The sequence below is a fragment of the Tachypleus tridentatus genome, chromosome 13 (assembly GCF_004210375.1).
Source record: "Tachypleus tridentatus isolate NWPU-2018 chromosome 13, ASM421037v1, whole genome shotgun sequence".
Taxonomy (NCBI): Eukaryota; Metazoa; Arthropoda; class Merostomata; order Xiphosura; family Limulidae; genus Tachypleus; species Tachypleus tridentatus.
The window spans coordinates 239126615-239147218 of record NC_134837.1 but is presented as its reverse complement, the minus strand read 5'-3'; the positions used below and the strand labels follow the sequence as shown (position 1 = coordinate 239147218).

General features: G+C 33.6%; 1 protein-coding gene across 1 annotated transcript in view; it reads left to right on the top strand.

The window, feature by feature from the left end:
• Window positions 1-18795, top strand: part of LOC143239460 (uncharacterized) — a 70573-nt gene extending 51778 nt beyond the window's left edge. Inside the window, exons 3-6 of the mRNA XM_076480542.1 lie at window positions 12443-12555; window positions 13861-14019; window positions 14631-14745; window positions 17333-18795. Coding sequence (XP_076336657.1) covers window positions 12443-12555; window positions 13861-14019; window positions 14631-14745; window positions 17333-17337 — 392 coding nt within the window. The 3' untranslated portion in view covers window positions 17338-18795. The remainder of the gene's footprint in view (window positions 1-12442; window positions 12556-13860; window positions 14020-14630; window positions 14746-17332) is intronic.
• The last annotated feature ends 1809 nt before the right edge of the window (window positions 18796-20604 follow it).

Here is a 20604-nt window from a genome sequence, read left to right as displayed (position 1 = left end):
TTCCGGTTAAAAATTCCAAATTCTACGTAAGACAATCAAAGAATAAATTACATAGTGTCTTTAACAAAGTTCGCAAAACAATGAATTTTTTCTAATATTTTCAGCCGTGTCTAAGTTGTTTTTTTTTCAAGTAAAAACGTTTTACTCGTAACTCCATTCCTTGACCGAATTGAGATCTAATTACAGCCGCGGCTGCTGATCATTCCCTCTTGTTAGTCGCAACATACCAGCTCATAGAATAGCTTCGAGTTTTCTCTTCAATGCAAACTTTTAGCTCATAGCTCCATCTCATGATCGATTTTAAATCTAATTACAACGAGACTATAGATAATACCTTCTTGTTAGCCTCAGCAAAGTGGCTCATAAAATGACTTTGAGTTTGTTTTGTTCTTCCAAGTTAAATCTTTAAACTCATAGGTCTATCTTTTGTTTTTACAATGAACATTTCATACACAATAACTCTTCTTATGTTTGTTATCAAGCTCAAAACTACACTGCATGTGCTCTGGCATTATAAAGACCCGAGTTTAGCGTTTTAAGAACACAGACTAAACGGTGGACCACTAGGGTCAATTCTCTTGTGAAATAAAATAATTTTTGTTTCACACTTACGTATAAAAACTCATGTATAAATTAATTCTATATTACTTTTTTCATTCGTGTATAAAAATATTTTTAAAAATCGTTATCAGAATGTGTTCTACTTAAATATCTATATCAAAATTAAATTATGTAAACTATGATTCAAACCACGACTCGATCTACATCTAACTTTCCTGATTACAAGAAACCCACTTGAAACAAAAATGTTTTCCAAAACAGCTGGTATGGATATTAACACTTTCATTGATAAAGAGAGAACAACGTTTCGACTTTCTTAGGTCATTTTTAGGTTAACAAAGAGATTGCAACTGACCGTTGCCAAGCACATGTTTTCGGAGTGAGAATGTAAACGGGTACGGGATTGTAGGAGGCGTTGCAGGTGGATGTTAGGTTATTAATTAGTACAGGTATAAAGGTGTTTTTTTCTTTTATTGGTTTAATTTTGTTTTTAGTTGTGTAGAAGTAGGGCTTCTTTTATTTTATGTTTGTTTATATTTGTTTCCCTGCTTGGTATCTGAGTGTTTTCTATGGTTATGTTGTGTTTATTTGATTTGCAGTGTTCAAACACGTGTGTAGGTGACTTTTTGTGTTCTTTGAATCTAGTTTCCTTTTTTCTGCTTGTTTTTCTGACATAGAAGTCATGGGAGTTGTTGCATTATATTTTATAAATTATGTTGGTCTTGTGCTTGTTAGTGTAGTTTTTACATAGTATGGACTATAGTTTTGTACCTGGTTTTTGAATAAATTTGCCACACCTTTGTACCTATACTAATTAATAACCTAACATCCAACTGCAATGCCCCTACAATCCCATACACTTTTGTACTCTCGTCCCTAAAACTTGTCCGGCAACGGTCACTTACAAACCTCTCCCTTTCTTAACCTAAAGATGACCTAGGAAGGTCGAAACGTTGTTCTCTTCTTATCAATAAAAGTGTTAATACCATGCCAGCCGTTTTGAGATACATTTTTACTTCTAGCTTTGTTTTCTTAATAGGAGTTAGTGGTAAGATATATATACTGTTTAACTCTCTTAACTCGTCATAATCGTGAAAACCAGCTGTCGGTCAGTCAGACTCGATTTCTCCGAATTTGGTACATTTCACGAGTCCAATTCCATTTTGTCTTGTATAAGGTTTTCGTTTTTCATTGCCCTATTCCATTTTAATCGAATTTAGTAACTAACGTAGGAGTAAATAACTCCTAAAGTTCGACACTTTTACAGCTATATAGAAACCTGTCGAGGAAGGACGTTTTATACCAAAGATTTATTTAGCACCGAGTGAAATTAATTTGCCGTTTATTATGAAGAGAAGTTTTTGAACAGTGACCAAGTATTTACAGGAAATGTGGTTTTAAGAGAACTATTGTACTAATGCTATTGATGTAATTATAAATTAACTCTGATCAGTAAGTGTTGGGAGAAGGATCAATGCTGAGATAAGACATTGTTTAAGTAAAGGAAATATTTCCCATAATAAGCTTTGGTTCCCAAAGACAGAAGGATCCTTATTTTTCTTATGTCTGTTTTCGGGCAGAAAGCTACAAATGCATATTGGAGAATTCAACTGTGGTAGGTCTTGGTTTTTGTCATTTTTATGGTATTTATACTAGTGTAGTTCTATGTGCTGGTGATACTTCTATTCTCACTTAAACTATAAATGCTTTTACTCTTGAACCAAAGTTAAATTAACTGTTTTTTCAGAACAGGTTGGAAATAATAATTAATTTCATATCTAAGTAAAATTAAATTAAAACAACGAATCCTTTCTCAGTTATATTACCCTGTTAAAATTACTGAAAAACATTAATATAAACATATTTATATATTTGATTTTTCAACACTTTTTTGTTGGAATTTTCATATATATACATTTATATGTGACAGTTTTAAAAATGAATTTTTTTTACTACGATATTTTGTACTTTTACCAAAATTTCCACTTTACATACTGATGTTTACTTATAATATACTCTCAACTGACTTCTGAAATATAATAAATATATGAACAAGAATCTTAAGAAATAGGTAAATGTGATTGTTCTACATCAATATCTTAATCAATCTGGACTTCTGTAAGTTATATATTTTAGCAATTGTATAAATACATTATTGATTTCCTCTGATTTAGTGTTTCCATAATGACTGACGAAATCTATTACATCAATTGGATTATACTGTAACAAAGAAAATTTAGGATTTTTTTTTTAATTTTATAAGATTGTAAGAAAATTGAACGAGTGACATTATAATTTAGAGGAAGAGTACCTCATCCTATTGTAAGTTATTGAATTTTATGTTATTATATGTTTTAAAATAATGGTATAATTATCCGCTAATCAATTGATACTCTGTCTTAGTTAATGCTATTGATATAGTCTTCAACTATGTTCGTCTACTTATTTGATCGAGCATTTATTATTACTTTTTTACAATTATATATGTATATATTATTCTGAAAAATCTGAATAATTTTTACCACATTATAAAACTTGGTATCAATCGAGCAATATTTTTACTTTAGGATTGGTGATGCTGAAGCCATATAAATTTAAATTTACTATTTTAAAAAATGTAACAGTACGTTTAAAACATTCTATTCAAGTCCTGAGAAATGGAAAACGTAACGTTGGCTTCACAACTAGTGAGTTAAACAGATTTTATTACCCTATGTGCAACAGATAAATATATCTGGTCTTAAATGTCCAATAAATGAAATCTCCTCTCTGTAGATGGGTGTATGTTCCATAACAACACAATAGAAAATTATGAGACGTCTTCTAAGTCAACTGTATAGCAAACTAAAACTCAACCAAAAATGGACTGTAATTTCCTATCACGCTTATTATAAAATTCCAAAACTCATCTAACATATAAAACCATTTAAACAGAAAATATAAAGATAAGAGTTCGATTTAGTTTTAAGTAGTAGCTATGGTCAAAAGTTTATTCAAAATCCCTTTAATGTTGTACAATAACATAAAGTTTACCACGTACAGCTGTCTTACAACGTTAGCTGTTTTCGTTTTCATCATACCATCCACTGAATCACATCATGTAGTTCACGTAGAAACTGTAGAAGTACATTCATCGATTCTTCCAAAAAATAACTGTTATAAGCTGTACTTAGGCTGTGCGTTAAAAAAAAATTAAGTAATAACTGACTTGCACATAAAGAATATACCCCTATTAGATATGCACGAACTGATTATTATGACACTGTAAGTATCTTCACAGAAAGCTCATTGAGAGTTTTTTTGGCTAGGCGCGGCACTTACGTGATCATATCATTACTGGTTTAACTAGGCTTCAAGAAGAACACATTTTTGTTATCTTAGGGTGTGTAATGTATCACTGAAGTGATAGTAATCGTTTAGATGATACGTCATATGTTGTCAGAGACTGATAACATCAGTTCACATTAAGTTCAGGAGTTCTCACATGATTTTTGTATTCTGTACTGTATTAAGACATATCGGTCATTACCTACCCCTTTTGACAACATTATTAGGCATACTTTGACAGGCCCATATTAACAAAGTTTTCTGCTTAATTACTCTTCCACAATATTTCTATCTCTCTCAGAGCAGTTGTTGTTGTTTTCCAAAATTTAACAGTTGCCAACAAATACTTTGATTTCTACGATCTTCCGAGACCGTTTCACTTCACCGTATAGTCGTCTTTTAATACCCACACACATATATAAAACTACTTGATTATTTGCTTTGTTGCGAAGCTACACAATGGATTATTTGTAATATTTCCACTATGAGGATAGAACCATGAATTGTAGCGTTATAAGCCCTAAAGCCACATGTAACCTAATGAATAGCAAGCCGAGTGACAGTTTATTTCATGTCGAACAGTCAAGAACTCATCCCATCAACCTTCATTTATAGACTTACAGGTCTAGTAAAATCATTCATCTTCATATAAACCCCATTCTACCTGGATATATTCACATACATGGTTCTTCGATACGTTATAACCATAAAATAAAAATCCGTAGTAATAAAATTTGTGTTTGTTTTTGTTTCGTACTTTCGCGAAAAGTTATACAAAATGTGTTTGCGCACGTTCTTCCTCCGTTGGATTTCGCAGAAACCTATACAAAGACTACCAGTTTAGCCTTCTTTTATTTTGAACACCATCCACTGCCAGTTGTTAAGCTACTTTTGTCAAGACCAACTACTGGAATTTTACCATTGCTCTTAATAGGCCCCCACGGCCCCAAAGTGTAGAACGTAATTTTTATGGCAACGAGAAGCGAGCCAAAATTTTAAATGTTAGCTTCGTAATTTAGCACACTTACCACTAGACTTTGTTCAACTCGTTTATGTGTAACTGTAAATAGTTTAATAGCAACTAATATATCAGAGGGAAGGCAGCTAGTAAACAACACGTATTGTCAGCTCTTTTTTATTTCCTTTATCCAACTGAACAGTTAAATTGCACCATCACTCTTGTAGCGCACCAACGGCGCCAAAATATGGAATGCAATTCTTTTGCAAAAAATAGCATATTTATTCATAATAAGTACCAACCATACTGATAACTTGGCATTTTACAACGTAAAAGTAACAGTTTATATTTGATAAGACTAGTGAAAGGTTTACCAGAAAATATCATACAACAAATAACATGAAAAAATTCGTAGCGACATTATCTTAATATTATATACTTTTTTACTGATAATAAGTGTATCATATGTTAACTTAATATTATCGAACAGCTGGATTAATTTAATTATGGAAGAAAATTGATTAGTTATCCAAACTCCTTTAATAATAAAATTATATTCAATACAGGCTGGAGTACGCGTCTCCTGGACGAAAGTTACGTAAATTCATGATTAATGAAAGATTACCTTAAGACATGAAAAGTTTCTTCCCTAAAATGTAATTCAAACAGAAAAAACTCATAAAAACTGCAAAATAAGAAATGTGAAAACTCAAATTTTCAAGTATCTTCCCATGGACCTAACGAACCTCCATACCGAATTTGGAGAAGATCCATTCACAAGAGATGAGGAAGCGGTAAAAAACGAAACACTAGAACGGAAATTTTGTATGTTTTTCCTATGGACCGAATGAACCTCCATATCAATTTTGGCGAAAATCCATCCACGTACTGTAAAGTGGTTACATGTACGGGCAAAAGACAGTACTATTATATTTATATAGATTACAGCTTACTTAACACATAGGAAATACACATAAGCTAAAATAATTCGTAAACAGTGAATAACTCAAGTACAACAACAACAAAAAAGACACACACAGATCCTTTGCCATCAGGAAACCCGGTATGACCAGATGGTTAAGGTACGCGACTCGTAATCCGAGGGTCGCGGGTTTGAACCCCCTTCACACCAAACATGGTCGCCCTTTCAGCCATGGGGGCGTTACAATGTGCGCTAGCCGTCCATAATTTAATAGTGTAAGACCAGAGGGAAGGCAGCTAGTCATCACCACCCACCGCCAACTCTTGATCTACTCTTTTACCAACGAATAGTGGGATTGACCATAACATTATAACGCCCCCACGGCTGAAAGGGCGAGCATGTTTGGCGCGATGGAGATGCGACCCTCAGATTACGAGTAGCACGCCTTAACACGCTTGGCCATGCCGAGCCATTTATAAGGATTACAGGTCACTTGTGTTTTGTGTCTTTTTTTTTACATGTGAAAGGAAGAAAACGCAAAAACATTTATTTACCTTGGATAATACTTTAAAACAACTCTTCAGATAACAAGACAGCTCCAGTGAATGTTTTTTTTTTTAAATAGATAAATACACAATGCCATTTAAAGTAATTTACAATAAAATTTATATCCAAACTAATGGAACAATACACCAAATGTCGATATTAGGTTCTATATAAATTTGTTCCGTAAGTGTGGATTTAAACTTATTGCAATCTAAAGGTCCCGGGTTTGAATTCCTGTCCCACCAAACATGCTCTTCTTTTCAGCTGTGAGGGTGCTATAATGTAACGGCCAATTCAACAATTCATTCATAAAAGAGTAGCGCGAAAATTAGCGGTGGGTAATGATGACTAGCTGTCTTCTCTCTGATCTTTCACTTATAAATTAGGGACGACTGGCGCAAAAAGTCACACGTCTAGCTCTGAGCGAAATTCAAAACAAACAAACATATTAAGCTTTATTCTAAATAAGTTTTGTTTTTCAATATCAGCGGTCTGTTTGTGTCTTTTATCCTATCTTCATAAATATTTCATTGAGATAACTACATTCCAACAACTTGTTGCAGACGACGAACAGCAGTTTTTATGTGTGGGGCGTTTTAGGTTTGAGTACTTTTTTTTTTTTTCAATTCTTTATTCTACATGTGAGAATTTAAATCCGATATGGAAATATCTCTGCATCTGCGTGGCTCCTATTTTCCAAGATACCGCTCTTACTAGGCCCGGCATGGCCAGGTGGTTAAGGAACTCGACTCTTAATCTAAGGGTCGCGAGTTCGAATCCCCCTCGCGCTAAACATGATTGCTCTTTCAGCCGTGTCAGCGTTATAATATGACAATCAATTCCACTATTCGTTGGAAAAAGAGTAGCCCAAGAGTTGGCAGTGGGTGGTGATGACTAGCTGCCTTTTCTCTAGTCTTACACTGCTAAATTAGGGACGGTTAGCACAGATAGTCCTCGTGGAGTTTCTCGCGAAATTCAAAAACAAATCAAATCGCTCTTACCGAAACTTACGAAGTTATCTATCACTAACTCTTATTTGTTTCCTGCATGTTTAACAAGCAGTCGCATAAATATTTTTTAAACTGAAAAGAAATACCATTATCTTCATGTATATACACTGCTGGTCAAAATCTTAAGGCCAATGAACATAAAGAAAAAATATGCATTTTGCGTTGTTAGACTCAACCACTTATTTGAGTAGAGCTTCGAAAGGTGAAAATAAAAAAGAGAAATAAAAATAAAAAACTTGTTTAGTATTTAATAGGAAAAGTGTGAACACTGTCAAATTAGCCAACATACCAGCTGGTTCAAAGTTTAAATCCATACTAAAATGAAGCGTTAATCGATAAACACGTAAAGAAATGTAGTCATTTTTGTTCAAGCATTAGCGTTGTCAATATCACCCACTGACATCTCCTGTGTTACATTGAGTAAAACTTGACAAAGGTTAAAAAATTGACAGAGTTTGAACGTGGCAGAATTGTTGAGCTGCAAAAGCAAAGTCTCTCTCAACGTGCCATCGCTGGTGAGATTGGGCGTAGTGAAACTGCTGTTGCAAATTTATTAAAAGATCCTGAAGGATACGGAACGAGAATTTCAAGTGGTCCGCCCAAGAAAATTTTGCTGGCGTTGAGCAGGTGGATTCAACGGGTTGTCCGGCAAGACATCAGCCGATTGTTGAACCAGATAAAGGCCCTTACGGACGCAGAATGCAGCTCAAGAACAATAAGACGGCACCTACGAGAGAAACGCTTTAAAAACCGTAAACGTCTTCAAAGGCCACTCCTCCTTCCACACCACGAAACAGCTCAGTTAAACTTTGCTGAGAAGCACCAAACATGGGACGTAGAAAAGTGGAAGAAAGTTTTGTTCTCTGATGAGAAAAAATTTAACGTGGATGGTACAGATGGCTTCCATGGTTACTAGCTCGATAAGGATATCCCACCGGAGACATTTCCTACACGACACAGTAGAGGAGGTTCCATCATGATCTGGAGTGCCTTCTCATTCCATGGAACAATGGAGATTCAGGTTATACAGGGCGTTAAACAGCAGCTGGCTACATTGGCATGTTGGAGAGAGCATCTTTATTAACTGAAGGCCCTCGCTTGTGTGGAAATGACTGGATCTTTTAGCTGGACAACGCTGCAATCCACAATGCCCACAGGACAAAGGACTTTTTCATGGTAAATAACGTGATTCTTTTGGACCATCCAGCATCTTCACCTGAACTGAACTCCATTGTTTGGGGATGAATGGCAAGGGAAGTCAATAGAAATTGACATCAATTCCAAATAGTGCATGTTCTTTGTGAAGCCATCTTCCCCACTTAAAATAACATTCCAGCCAGCCTTCTGCAAGCGCTTATATCGACCATGCCAAAGCGAATGTTTGAGTTATTCGCAATGACGGCCGTGCTATTCACTACTGAGACCTCTTGTTGGGCATTTCCTACCCTGTTTAGGACTTCTTTTTGGTATGGTCTTAAACTTTTTACCAGCTATTATTTAGGCTAATTTCACAGTGTTCACATTTTCCTATTAAATGCTAAACAAGCTTATTTTTATTTTATTTTTTCTGATTTTCATCTTTCGAAGCTGTACTCAAATAAGTGGTTGAGTCTAACAACGCAAAATGTATATCTTTTTCTTTATGTTCATTGGCCTTAAGATTTTGGCCAGCAGTATATACAATTCTTCTTCTTTTGATTTCATTTGTCTCAACATCAGCAGAATTTTACAGCAATTCTATGAGCCAATTGAAGAAAAAACAGTATATGCAGATATCTTGATAGAATTTAAAACTTCAATTTTAATGAAATAGATATGTGCAAACTATTTAATAATTACAGTTAAACATGAGATTAAAGTTTTGTTGTTGTTTTTTTTATACTGATGCACTCAAAACTTTAAACAAATATATTCGTGAACAACATGGAGTAAAATGACCGATAACAATGATATTAGAAATACCTTTATTAATATGGAAGGTCTCAAGTAAGATTAAGTCATTTTGACAAAAATACTGGTATGAATAAATATATATACAAACACCTGAGAGTTCAAATCGCCTAAAATTTGTGAAAAAATAAACTATTTTTTAAACTTTTATGAAGCCTAATTTGTTTTATCTAAAAAAATAGAAAATACTTGACTCTTTAATTCTTCGTATTAGTCTAAACTGAACCCAATATTTCCACAATTTGATTAACCCTGAACTCCTTTTCTGTTTGGTCTTAAGCTACAACTGGTTCTACATCATTTATTCGTTAAAACTAATTTAATGAAAATTGAGCTTTAAAATAATTCTGTTCTGAGTTTATGTGCGTTTATTGATTGTGTTCAAAGCTTTTGAATGGAAGCTGATATAAAATTAACAGTTTTATCTTATTCTTTAGTAAGCGAAACGTGATAACATAATTAATTTATAATTAATTAAGCTGAAATAAGATCTCAAACGTTAACTATAGAAGTATCTTTAAATTACGTACATGTTATAATTCTTTAATAGCGTAATAATAAAACTGTGTTTAGTTGGATTAGTGATGTCGAGCAAGCTGGTACAGCGGTACGTCTACGGATTTACAACCGTAAAATCACGGCGTCAATTCCCTGACCCAGCAGATAGCCCGATATGGCTTTACTATAAGAAAACAAACACATACTAAAATATATTGCAACAAGAAATTAATTAAGAATTAAACTGACTGTCCATATTCTTTATTTGCTGTTAAACGCAAAATTACGTAATAGGCTATCTGCGCTACTCCCACCTTAGAGATGGCCGGCATGTCCCGGTGGTTAAGGCACTCGATTCTTATTCCGACGGTCGTGAGTTCGAATCCCCTTCACACCAAGCTTGCTCGCCCTTTCAGCGTGGGGGTGTTATAATATGACGGACAATCCTACTATTCGTTGGTAAAGAGTGGCCCAAGAGTTAGCGGTGGGTGGTGATGACAAGTTTCCTTCCCTCCGGTCTTACACTGCTGTATTAGAGACGGCTAGCACAAATAGCCCTCGTCTAGCTTTGCGCAAAATTCAAAAGCCATACCCACCATAGGGAACTGAATTCGGTTATAAACATTCAAACTTACTGCTAAACCACAAGAGAACTGAAATAGGATTTCACTAGTCATGATAATTATGTGAACTAGATTGCTCTTATATCTAAGATGTCTTTTTTGTTTGTTTGTTTTTGATTTGTTTTGTTTTTTTTGGAATTTTGTGCGAAGCTACTCGAGGGCTATCAGTGCTAGCCGTCCCTAATTTAGCAGTGTAAGACTAGAGGGAAGGCAGCTAGTCATCACCACCCACCGCCAACTCTTGAGCTACTCTTTTACCAACGAATAGTGGGATTGACCGTCACATTATAACGCCCCCACGGCAGAAAGGGCAAGCATGTTTGGCGCGACGGGGATGCGAACCCGTGACCCTCGGATTACGAGTCGCACGCCTTAACGGGCTTGGCCATGCCGGGCCTAAGATGTCTTGAAAGTAACCTGACTTAACCCTCTTACAACGATATTTGTCTGTTTATTTATGTTTTGTGTTTCAGAATTTCGCGCAAAGGGCTGTCAGAGCGTAGCCTTTCATACTTTTAAACTGACAGACTTATGGGAAGAGAGTCCGTCATCAGTTTCCGCCACCAAAAGTTGGAACGTCTCTTAATCGATTGAATAGTGAAATTTTTCATTATTTTAGTTTACCTAAAAGTATCAAAATACGAGCACATCTTTCAAGATATGAATCGTGAACAATGATTTGTTGGATTCCCTGTACAGGCACTGAAAGCATTATGCCAGATTCATAGTCATAAAAATGTTAGTTTTTTACAGTAATTAAATTCCATGCAGTTTGATTGGGGTAAATCAATGTGTGTGTGTTTTGTCATTGCAAAGCCACATTCGTTTATCTGCTATGTCCATCGAGGGGGGTGCAGAACCCCTGATTTTAGCGTTGTAAATCCGAAGATTTACCGCTGTCCCACCGGGAGACTGTATTGTTTTAGCTATAAGTCTTTGTGCTCCAGAATTCTGCTGATTTGACAAAAAACTGTCTTTCTAATTTTTACGAGGCACGTATTTTCATGCTCTTAATTTATCTTAGATATAAAAAACCTAAATATAGTAACATTATTTTTTACTGAATGACTCTTACTTTTTAACAGGCAATAGCCTCTTGTAAAATATAAGATGGCTTGATGTCCATCAGGCCACAAAAGAATTATAAAGCATTTCTAACCATGTAGCCTACAGGCACAAAACTCGACACGAGCAAAACCTCTTGGAGACCACTCAAGCACATGAGGAAACTATTGTACCACTGACGTCTGTATGGTACCACTGAAATCTTTAAAGAATAGAATGTAAATTAAATGTAAGAAGCAAGATTATAGTTGCCTAGATGTAACTATGCATTGCAATTAACAATGTTGTTTTATTCATTGTTTAGTAAAATTCGTTTAGAATTCTAACTGTAGAATAGAATATTCATTACGAATCAAAAACAAAAGTAAACATAAAATTGTTCTCTTGCATAGGGTATATAACCTGTAATAATGTTATAGAAGACTCTTGGCATACTTTTAGCATAACGTTTACAACAGTAGTTATTATTTTTGAATGAAGTCCTCTAGGGAGATTTTGTAACCCGGAATAATTTTTTTCGTTTTGTTTATACGAAGAGTAATTCAAAGCGAATAATTTATCCATTATGCAGAAACTTTATTTGGGCTAAAAAGAGCCTTAATAATCAGTGATGACGAAAACACCCACTTGTAGAGAAAAATATATATGTAAAGAAAACCTTCAAACATGTGGTGAGCTATCGGTCAGTTACCTCTTTCTTTCTTTGTGAACCTGACGGTGACCAAAGAAGGTCTAAACGTTGTTCGCTCCTCTGCATAAAAAATTTTCTCATCCCAAACTAGCCGTTTTTACATATATAAGAAGAGCCTTATTCCAAAGATAAATATATGATTTGCTCACATTAGGATGAAAGTTATGTGTCATTTAATGAATGTATGTTTAAAACGTTAAAAAAAAAAAAACGGAAACTCGTTACAACGCAACTTATCAGTTTTAATTTACACCTTTTCTTTTTGACGCAGTGTGTTTATTTTGATAACAGGAAGCCAAATTTCACCTGAAGAAGCACGTGCTGCATCTAAAATCCAGGCATCATTCCGTGGGTACAAAGTAAGGAAAGAACTGAAGACAATGAAGACAGAAGAAACTAAACCTGTAAGTGTAGCGCTGTCAGAAAAAAAGAATGTATCATGTAAATTAAAACGAAGTAATGTTTTCAATCTTCTTCCTTTAAACAAAACCCAAGGGAAATAATTTATTCCATATCCTCCACATCAACTTTAAGAATTGCGATTTGATTCGAAATTTTCTGCCCCATTCGATGGATGGTGCGAAACAAATAGGTTCTACAGTGTTTATGGAGAATATGTTATATATAAGCATTGCTTAGAGTGAGTCGTACAAGTATTTATAACATTTAGCAACTGCAAACACTTTCAGTACTGTATTTTTATAAAAACCTTACTAGGACTGTTAATATATTTAATTATTTCTTTTCATGCGATCTTCTGTATTAGTTTCATTAAATTTAATGACTCCTAAAATCGTACTGACAGAAATCGCTGTACAGATAATTATCGCAAAGTCAAAGTATTAACAAAACTTGTAGATCTTATGACAAAGGAAGTTTCAGAAAACATGTACTAGAGACGGCTTGAATGGGCAGCGAAAGAGCCTTTATTAAAAATATACATCTTTTCGACAAGCTTATATCCTCATCAGGTAACTGATGATGGCATAAGTTTGTCGAAACGTTGCACATTTGTAATGAAGTTTCTCTTGCTATCTACTGGAGCCGTCTCTAAACTTTATTACTTAAAATATGTAGATATCAACCCTGTAGTCTTCAACGAATACTTACTTGTGTCGTATGATGTTATTACAATAACGCGTATGTAATATTAATGCAGTGTACAAAAATAAAACATTAAGTACAATATATTAAATGAAATTTTGTGGCTGCTCGTAGTATTTCATCTTCATTTGTATTTGTTCTGTGTATATCCTTTCGTAAAATACAAGATTATCACCTATTGTGTTTTTACTCTTTACGGCTAACTTTAATAAAAGCTTGAGCGTATCCTTCTCATATTAGAATTGATAGAAAAATCACTTTAACTTTCCATTGAGTTATATTGGAAAATAAAGTTCTATCAGTGTCTCTAGCCTTACCGTAAATGTTGCAAGTATATCGATATTTAGAAACATATAGTCTTCAACATAAACAAGATTTATTTAGTTAATTACAAACCGTGTTCACGTTTCAATGCTGTACAAACACTACTTTGAAATCTCATCCGATTCTTATTAAAACTGAGCTTGCTTCAGATGAATTAGATGGTAAGAATTAATTTATGAAAGGTGCATTTTGTGATAGTACCCTTTTGCCGTCTTATCTGAAGTCGTATGTGTGAGATATATAATGAATATTTACAGCTTTCGAACTTCATGATTTTTTAGCACATTAAAGAAGAACTATTTGAAATCGATTCAAATGACACTGACCTCACTAAAGCTGTAACCAAAATCCAAGCATCGTTTCGTGGCTTCAAAGCTAGGAAAGACTTGAAGACACATGAAAAGGTCAACAAAGCACCGGGATGGATCCAAGAACAACCAGTATGTAGAAAATATATATTTTGAAGTATTAAGAACTGTTAATAAGTTACAAGGTAACTCGCTTTCTTAACCAAGGAACTATACAATTCTAATCAGTTGTATATTTATCGTATAATTGTTATGCAGTATGTATCAACACATTGAGTGCTAAGAAGACACAGCATTGATGTAAATGTGATTAGAAATTAATGCTAATATATTAGAGTACAACTAGTAAGAAATACCATAGTTTACCTTGATAATGAAAACATTTGTACGATGTTGTTCTCTGAAGGTATATGTACATGAAATTAATTTGCCTTTAGTAAAACATTATGTATCGTGAATAGAGTATTTATATCTTTAAAAACAAACTTTTTCTTTTTTTTACTTCTCATAAATACACAAAATACATTGTACTTACAGAAAAACTTGGATATTCAATTGCTCTAAAATTAAATACACCTTTTAAACTTCCAACAATTTAAAAATTCTTATTAAATTTACGTAGAAAAAAAACATTAACAATATAACGTTGTTTGCTAGTTGTTTTTTTACTGCCGTTGTAAATGTTACATTGTCACTTTAGAATAGTTTATTTCAGTAAGAAAAAAAACACTTATTTTGTTAAGGTTAATGAAATGGATTTAAGTGATCCAAACCTCTTGAAAGCAGTGACAAAGATCCAAGCAACGTTTCGCGGTTACCATACACGAAAACGCGTGGGTGATCTAAACATGGATGGAGGTAAGTGTTCTACGACACTTTTTTGTTCATATTTTACACGGTAAAAATTTCTTAGAAAAAAATTAATAAAGTTCCAGTCCTTTTAAACGGAATACATTTTAATGATTGTTATACGTTTTAATTAGTTACTCTTGCGAATGTTATAAGCGTATGTTAAAATATTTTATTCCTGACTAATATAAAACACCAACTCTCTTCTGCGGGATCTAAGGCCCCTTTATGATTCACAGAGGCCTCAGTGTACCATTCAATCGTCTCCGTTATCGTAAGTACTTATATGTCTGTCCCAGTGCATCAGTTCTCTAACTGATTTGTTTGTTGTCACTTCCAAAACTTCATTCAGTTTATCTCTTTTTAAAAGCAAATAGTTTTAATTTAGCTTCTCATATTCCTTGTATCTTACTGTGTTTTTATTTAAATTTATTTCATTCTCCAAGTTATTCACACACGCACAGAAAGAGGTTCATTTGTTATTATAGATAACCGAGCCTTAGGAGTCTTGTTTTATTTGTTAATTTATTGGATTTCATGTTAAACTACTCCAGGCTACCTGCCCTAACCATCCTTAATTTTGAAGTGATACATTGGAGGAAATGCAGCAACGAAGCGCCATCTACCGTCAACATGTGAGCTATTCTAATAGAATAGTGGGCTTTCACCGTTATTTGTAATATGCACCAATGGCCCCAAAGTTCGAAGTTCGATATTTTCCTGCGGTAAAGGGAGGGATTGCGGACAGCGAAACGCCGGGTCCACACCGGGCACTCCTACCACACTTAAACCTACTCTTTTAAAAGGTGTAATTTTGAAAATTGTATGCTCTTAAAAATGGAGTAGTTTTAATATTTTATATTTTTTAAGAATATTGTGGCCTTCCTTCATCCCAATGGACCAATGGAATTTTTTAAGGATTAATTCGTGATGACGAGAAATCCACTTGAAGTAAAAAGGTATCTCAGGACGGCTGGTATGGGTTTCACACAAACTGAATCTCAAGCGATCAATTCAGAACTTACACACACCACTATACTGCTATAGATATGCTGACGATACAATTCCTGGATTCACATCTACAGAACACACACTTAGGTTTTTCAACCACGTTAACTCTATACATCCGAACATTAAGTTTACCTGGGAACAGGAAAAAAACTAACCCAATAGCATTTCTCAACCTCAAGATCACAAAAACTGATACACAATTTAAAACAGAAATCCACAGAAAAATCACTCATACTGAACTATACATTCCCTGGAACTCAACACATGAAACAAAACAAAAACTCAACATATTAAGAAACCAAATAAACACAGCTACAAAACTATGCTTACCCGATAAAATCAACAAAATAAAACTTCATCAAGATCAACAAATTTCCTCCAAAAACTGTTGAAAAAATTATACGCACACACCTAGATCAACAACAAACAAATAATAATAAATCCTAAGATACAACAAACTACAAAACCTTGCACTGCTGCATTCCATATATTCCCGAAATCTGCGAGAAAATAACCAACGTTTGGAAAAAACGTGTGAGAATCACAAACGTTCCAGTAAACACCAAATTTATTCCAAAACCAGGTACAAAACGAAAGTCCATACTGCGTAAAAACTGCATTCATAAACACAATCCAATATTATTTACAAAATACAATGCAACAACTTCCATGACTTCCATATTAGAGAAATAAGTAGAAAAGTATAAGCCGAATTAAAAAAAAAAACACCTTCACATGTTTTTGAACATTGCAAATCAAATAAACACAACATAACCATAGAAAACACCCAGATACTAAGTAGGGAAACAAATACAAACAAACTCAAAATCAAAGAAGCCCTACTTATGCAACAACTTAAACCAAAACTGAACCAATATAAAGGAACACCTTTATACCTACACTAATTAATAACCTAACATCAAACTGTAACGCCACCTACAATCCCGTACCCGTTTACACCCTCGCTCCTAAAACATGTGCCCGACAACGGTCAGTTGCAATCTCTGTTAACTTAAAGATGACCTAAGAAGGTCGAAACGTTGTTCTCTGCTTTATTTTGGAGAAAGCGTTAATACCCACACCAGCTGAGATATATTTTAAGGAGTATTTTCTAACGAAACCTGCATACCTGTGAAGTTATTTTTTTACAATTTGTAAAACTACGTTTATTTATGAAATCCAGTATGAAAACATTTATGTACGTATTTGTTGAAAATTATGCAAGTCATTATTTGACACCTTTGGCACAAACTGTTATATTACATGTTACAATATGTAATGTCACATGTTACAATATGTAATGTCACATGTTATAATATGAATGTAATTAATGCTGTTCTTTTTGTATTAAACGTTTCATTTTCTTTCTTTCGAATTTCATTATCTAAAAATTATAATAATATATTCAGCTATATGGTTAGTAAATCAAAATGTGTGAGGAAAGTATATTAAAGATAAGATTTTTGAAATTTATCTCATGACTAAAATATAAAGAGAAACAACGTGATGTTGCTTCAAAGATTGTAATAAATGAATGAAAGCTATTTTGAAAACTTTTCACATATATTTACATTTTTACTTCCAGAATAATCCCAGAAAACGGACTACGCTATCCCATTATTTATTCTTTCAGCGATTCCAGTTTATTGCTCTTTATTCGTTTTGGTCTTTTGAAAATCGTTTTCAGTATTTAAAAAAGATTCCAGAAGGAAACAAAAAGCAACGGTAAATGGAAAAGGCTGGTCGAATAGGCAGCAGCAATGACGAAAAAGATGCGTCAACTATATGTTGTTTGTTTGTTTATATTTTGTTTTAGTTTTCAAAGATTTATTAATGCAAAAGAGTTTTCTAATTGAGCAAACTCTACAACAAGAATGTTGTGTTGACTTTAGTGGTTTAAATGTTAGTCGCACTTAAAAATCGGTCCATCTTCACTGTCATCTTGAAGGCTTCTTTGTCAGATATATTTCCTGTTGAATTTCTGTGACATACTTGCAATACCAGAATACCACCAACAGGGAAAAAAGATCCTTTACAGTAGAAACTTAATGACAACTTTCTAAAAAATTGCAAATTCGTCATAAAATTAAATAAAAAGTCTTTAAGAAGAAACTTAAGTTCTTGTGTACATTTCTGTAATGACAAAATTGATATGCATAAGTTTGGATTGAAACTTTACATGGAAAACATTAAGCTTGTTCTGACGTCTGGAATACTGTTAGACTCTTAACACTCAAAATAATTATGGAAATTATGCATCGATCAACACGCATGATTAGAAGTAATAGCTTTCCAGTATATTTGCAATATGTCACATATGTTTAGAAAACCACGGGATTACTTGATTAAAGGTTGAACTGTAAACGAAAAATAAACGAACACCGACTATCTCATTCCTCTTTATAAAATACAAATCTTTAAACAATCTAAATCAGACTAAAGGCAAGAAAAATGGTTTAGTCATGTCTATAGTGTTTTATAAGACAGTAAATTGTGTATGTTTGTGCACATGTGCTGTATGAGTTATTGTATTATAATATGAACTATGAATATCACATAAAACTTCAAAAGAAAATATAGTATACATTGCAATCTTCATACAAGTCGGCATGAATGGAAAGACATTTATCATTTCATTGGTGTGTTTTGTTTTTGTTTGTTTGTTTCAAAATTTTATATTCATCATATTTCGTATGTTTTTCCACCACAAAGCATTTTATTCTGGAAGAGCTAAGTTTCACACTTCCATGTAGTAATTCACATAATTAATTGTTTTTATTATCATAGACGAATACAAATATATCATGTAATAGAAGATAACTTTGTAATTGTGATAACCTAATACTGATAATAAGAATACACGTAGTGTACGAGATTATCAGATCTCCTTACTCACTAAACTATTTAATAACACTTGTCTCTCACGAAGGTAAACTACACATTGAATCATTTTAAATTAATATAACCAGGATTATAATCTTTCACTTTCAGATATTATACCTCTATAATAACATTTATCTATCACGAAGGTTAACTACACACTGAATCATTTTAAATTAATATCACTAGGATTATAATCTTTCACTTTCAGATATTAAATCTCTATAATAACATTTATCTATCACGAAGGTTAACTACACACTGTATCGTTTTAAAATACTATCACCAGGATCATAATTTTTCACTTTCCAATATTAAATCTCTATCTTGCTAAAATTACTTTATAACAAACCTAAATATAAAAAATAGTGATAACCATTAAATAATATATGATCATATATATGTAAAAACGGCTCGTTTGGGTTGAAAAAATATTTTACGTAGAGAAGCGAACAACGTTTCGACCTCTTTCGATCATCATCAGGCGCACAAAGAAGCCGTTTTTACATGTATATTTTTTTCTCTACAAGTGATTTTTCTTGACATCACTGAATATATGATCATGATTAACATCTTATGTATGTCAAAACATTTAGAACATATAAAACTTACGTCTTTGGACATAAGTATTAGGTTCTCCTAAATATTTACAGTTAATCTAAATTTTTTAATTACTGTGTGACGATAAACTCCCACGTCAGTGTACAACTTTAAATCTTTACCGTAATTGATCTCTTGGCCCGGCATGGCCAGGTAGATTAAGACGTTCAACTCGTAATCTGAGGGTCGCAGGTTCGAATCTCTGTCGCACCAAACATGCTCGCCCTTTCAGCCGTGGGGACGTTATAATGTGACGATTAATCACACTATTCGTTGGTAAAAGAGTAGCCCAAGAGCTGGCTGTGGGGAGTGATGACTAGCTGCCTTCCTTCTAGTCTTACACTGCTAAATTAGGGACGGCTAGCGAGATAGCCCTCATGTAGCTTTGCGCGAAATCAAAAAAACAAAATTGATCTTCTATTGCTTGCCACTAATACTGGGGCCTAGTGACCTGAATAGACAGGGTGCACAAGGTCGTTTGGGTCAATTTTAAACTATAGAAACAACCCAGATCGGTTAACTGTACATTTGTTATACATTCAGTGATTGGAAATAATATTTGTTCACAATCACTTTTCAAGACAAAAAATATGTGTAATTTTTTTCCGTTATTTATTTCGTGAGAAAACTGCTATTTAACAAGATAGCTTGGAATATTTAAAATTTGTGTTTTTGCCCATCTGAGTATTTCGATTTATTTGTTTAACCTGCAAAACACTCCTGTTATAATAAAAGACAAAACAGAATATGTTTAACATATACATATATTTTATAAAATTTTATTTATTAGTAATACATATTGTATTAATCATGAATATTCTTGAAGTTTTCGGTTGTAATTCTAATAAAAATGAGGATGATCAATCAATCATTCCTATGCATTATAATCACTAGCATAAAATATCTACACGTATGGTTCAAAGGTACTATGATGGATCACAAAGATCACAATGTACCAATCAAGTTTCTTCATTATATTCAATAACTTCTGTAGTTACTCTACGGTAATGGTATTTAACCACATGTGTCAAGTGTAGTCCAACGCCAGGTTCAGGTTCAGCGACTTTAAAACCTACACCCAGGCTTCATTATGTCTGGTGACCTCTCGGCCCGTCTTAGCCACGTTGGTATTCCATTGGTTGTGGATCCTCCTGTCAAGTTTGGTTCTGCTCGATGTAAACCACGTGGGGAGATCGTGGACAAACATATTCACACGGAACTAACGAATAAGTATAGAATTATATATTTTTAGTACACTATTTACTGCTAGATATATCAGTATGTTAAATTAACTAAATTATGTACGGAATTAAGTTTTAGTTATAAGATATTTAGGTAACGTTTCTCGATTAGCTGTTTATAAGTAGTCATTCTTTG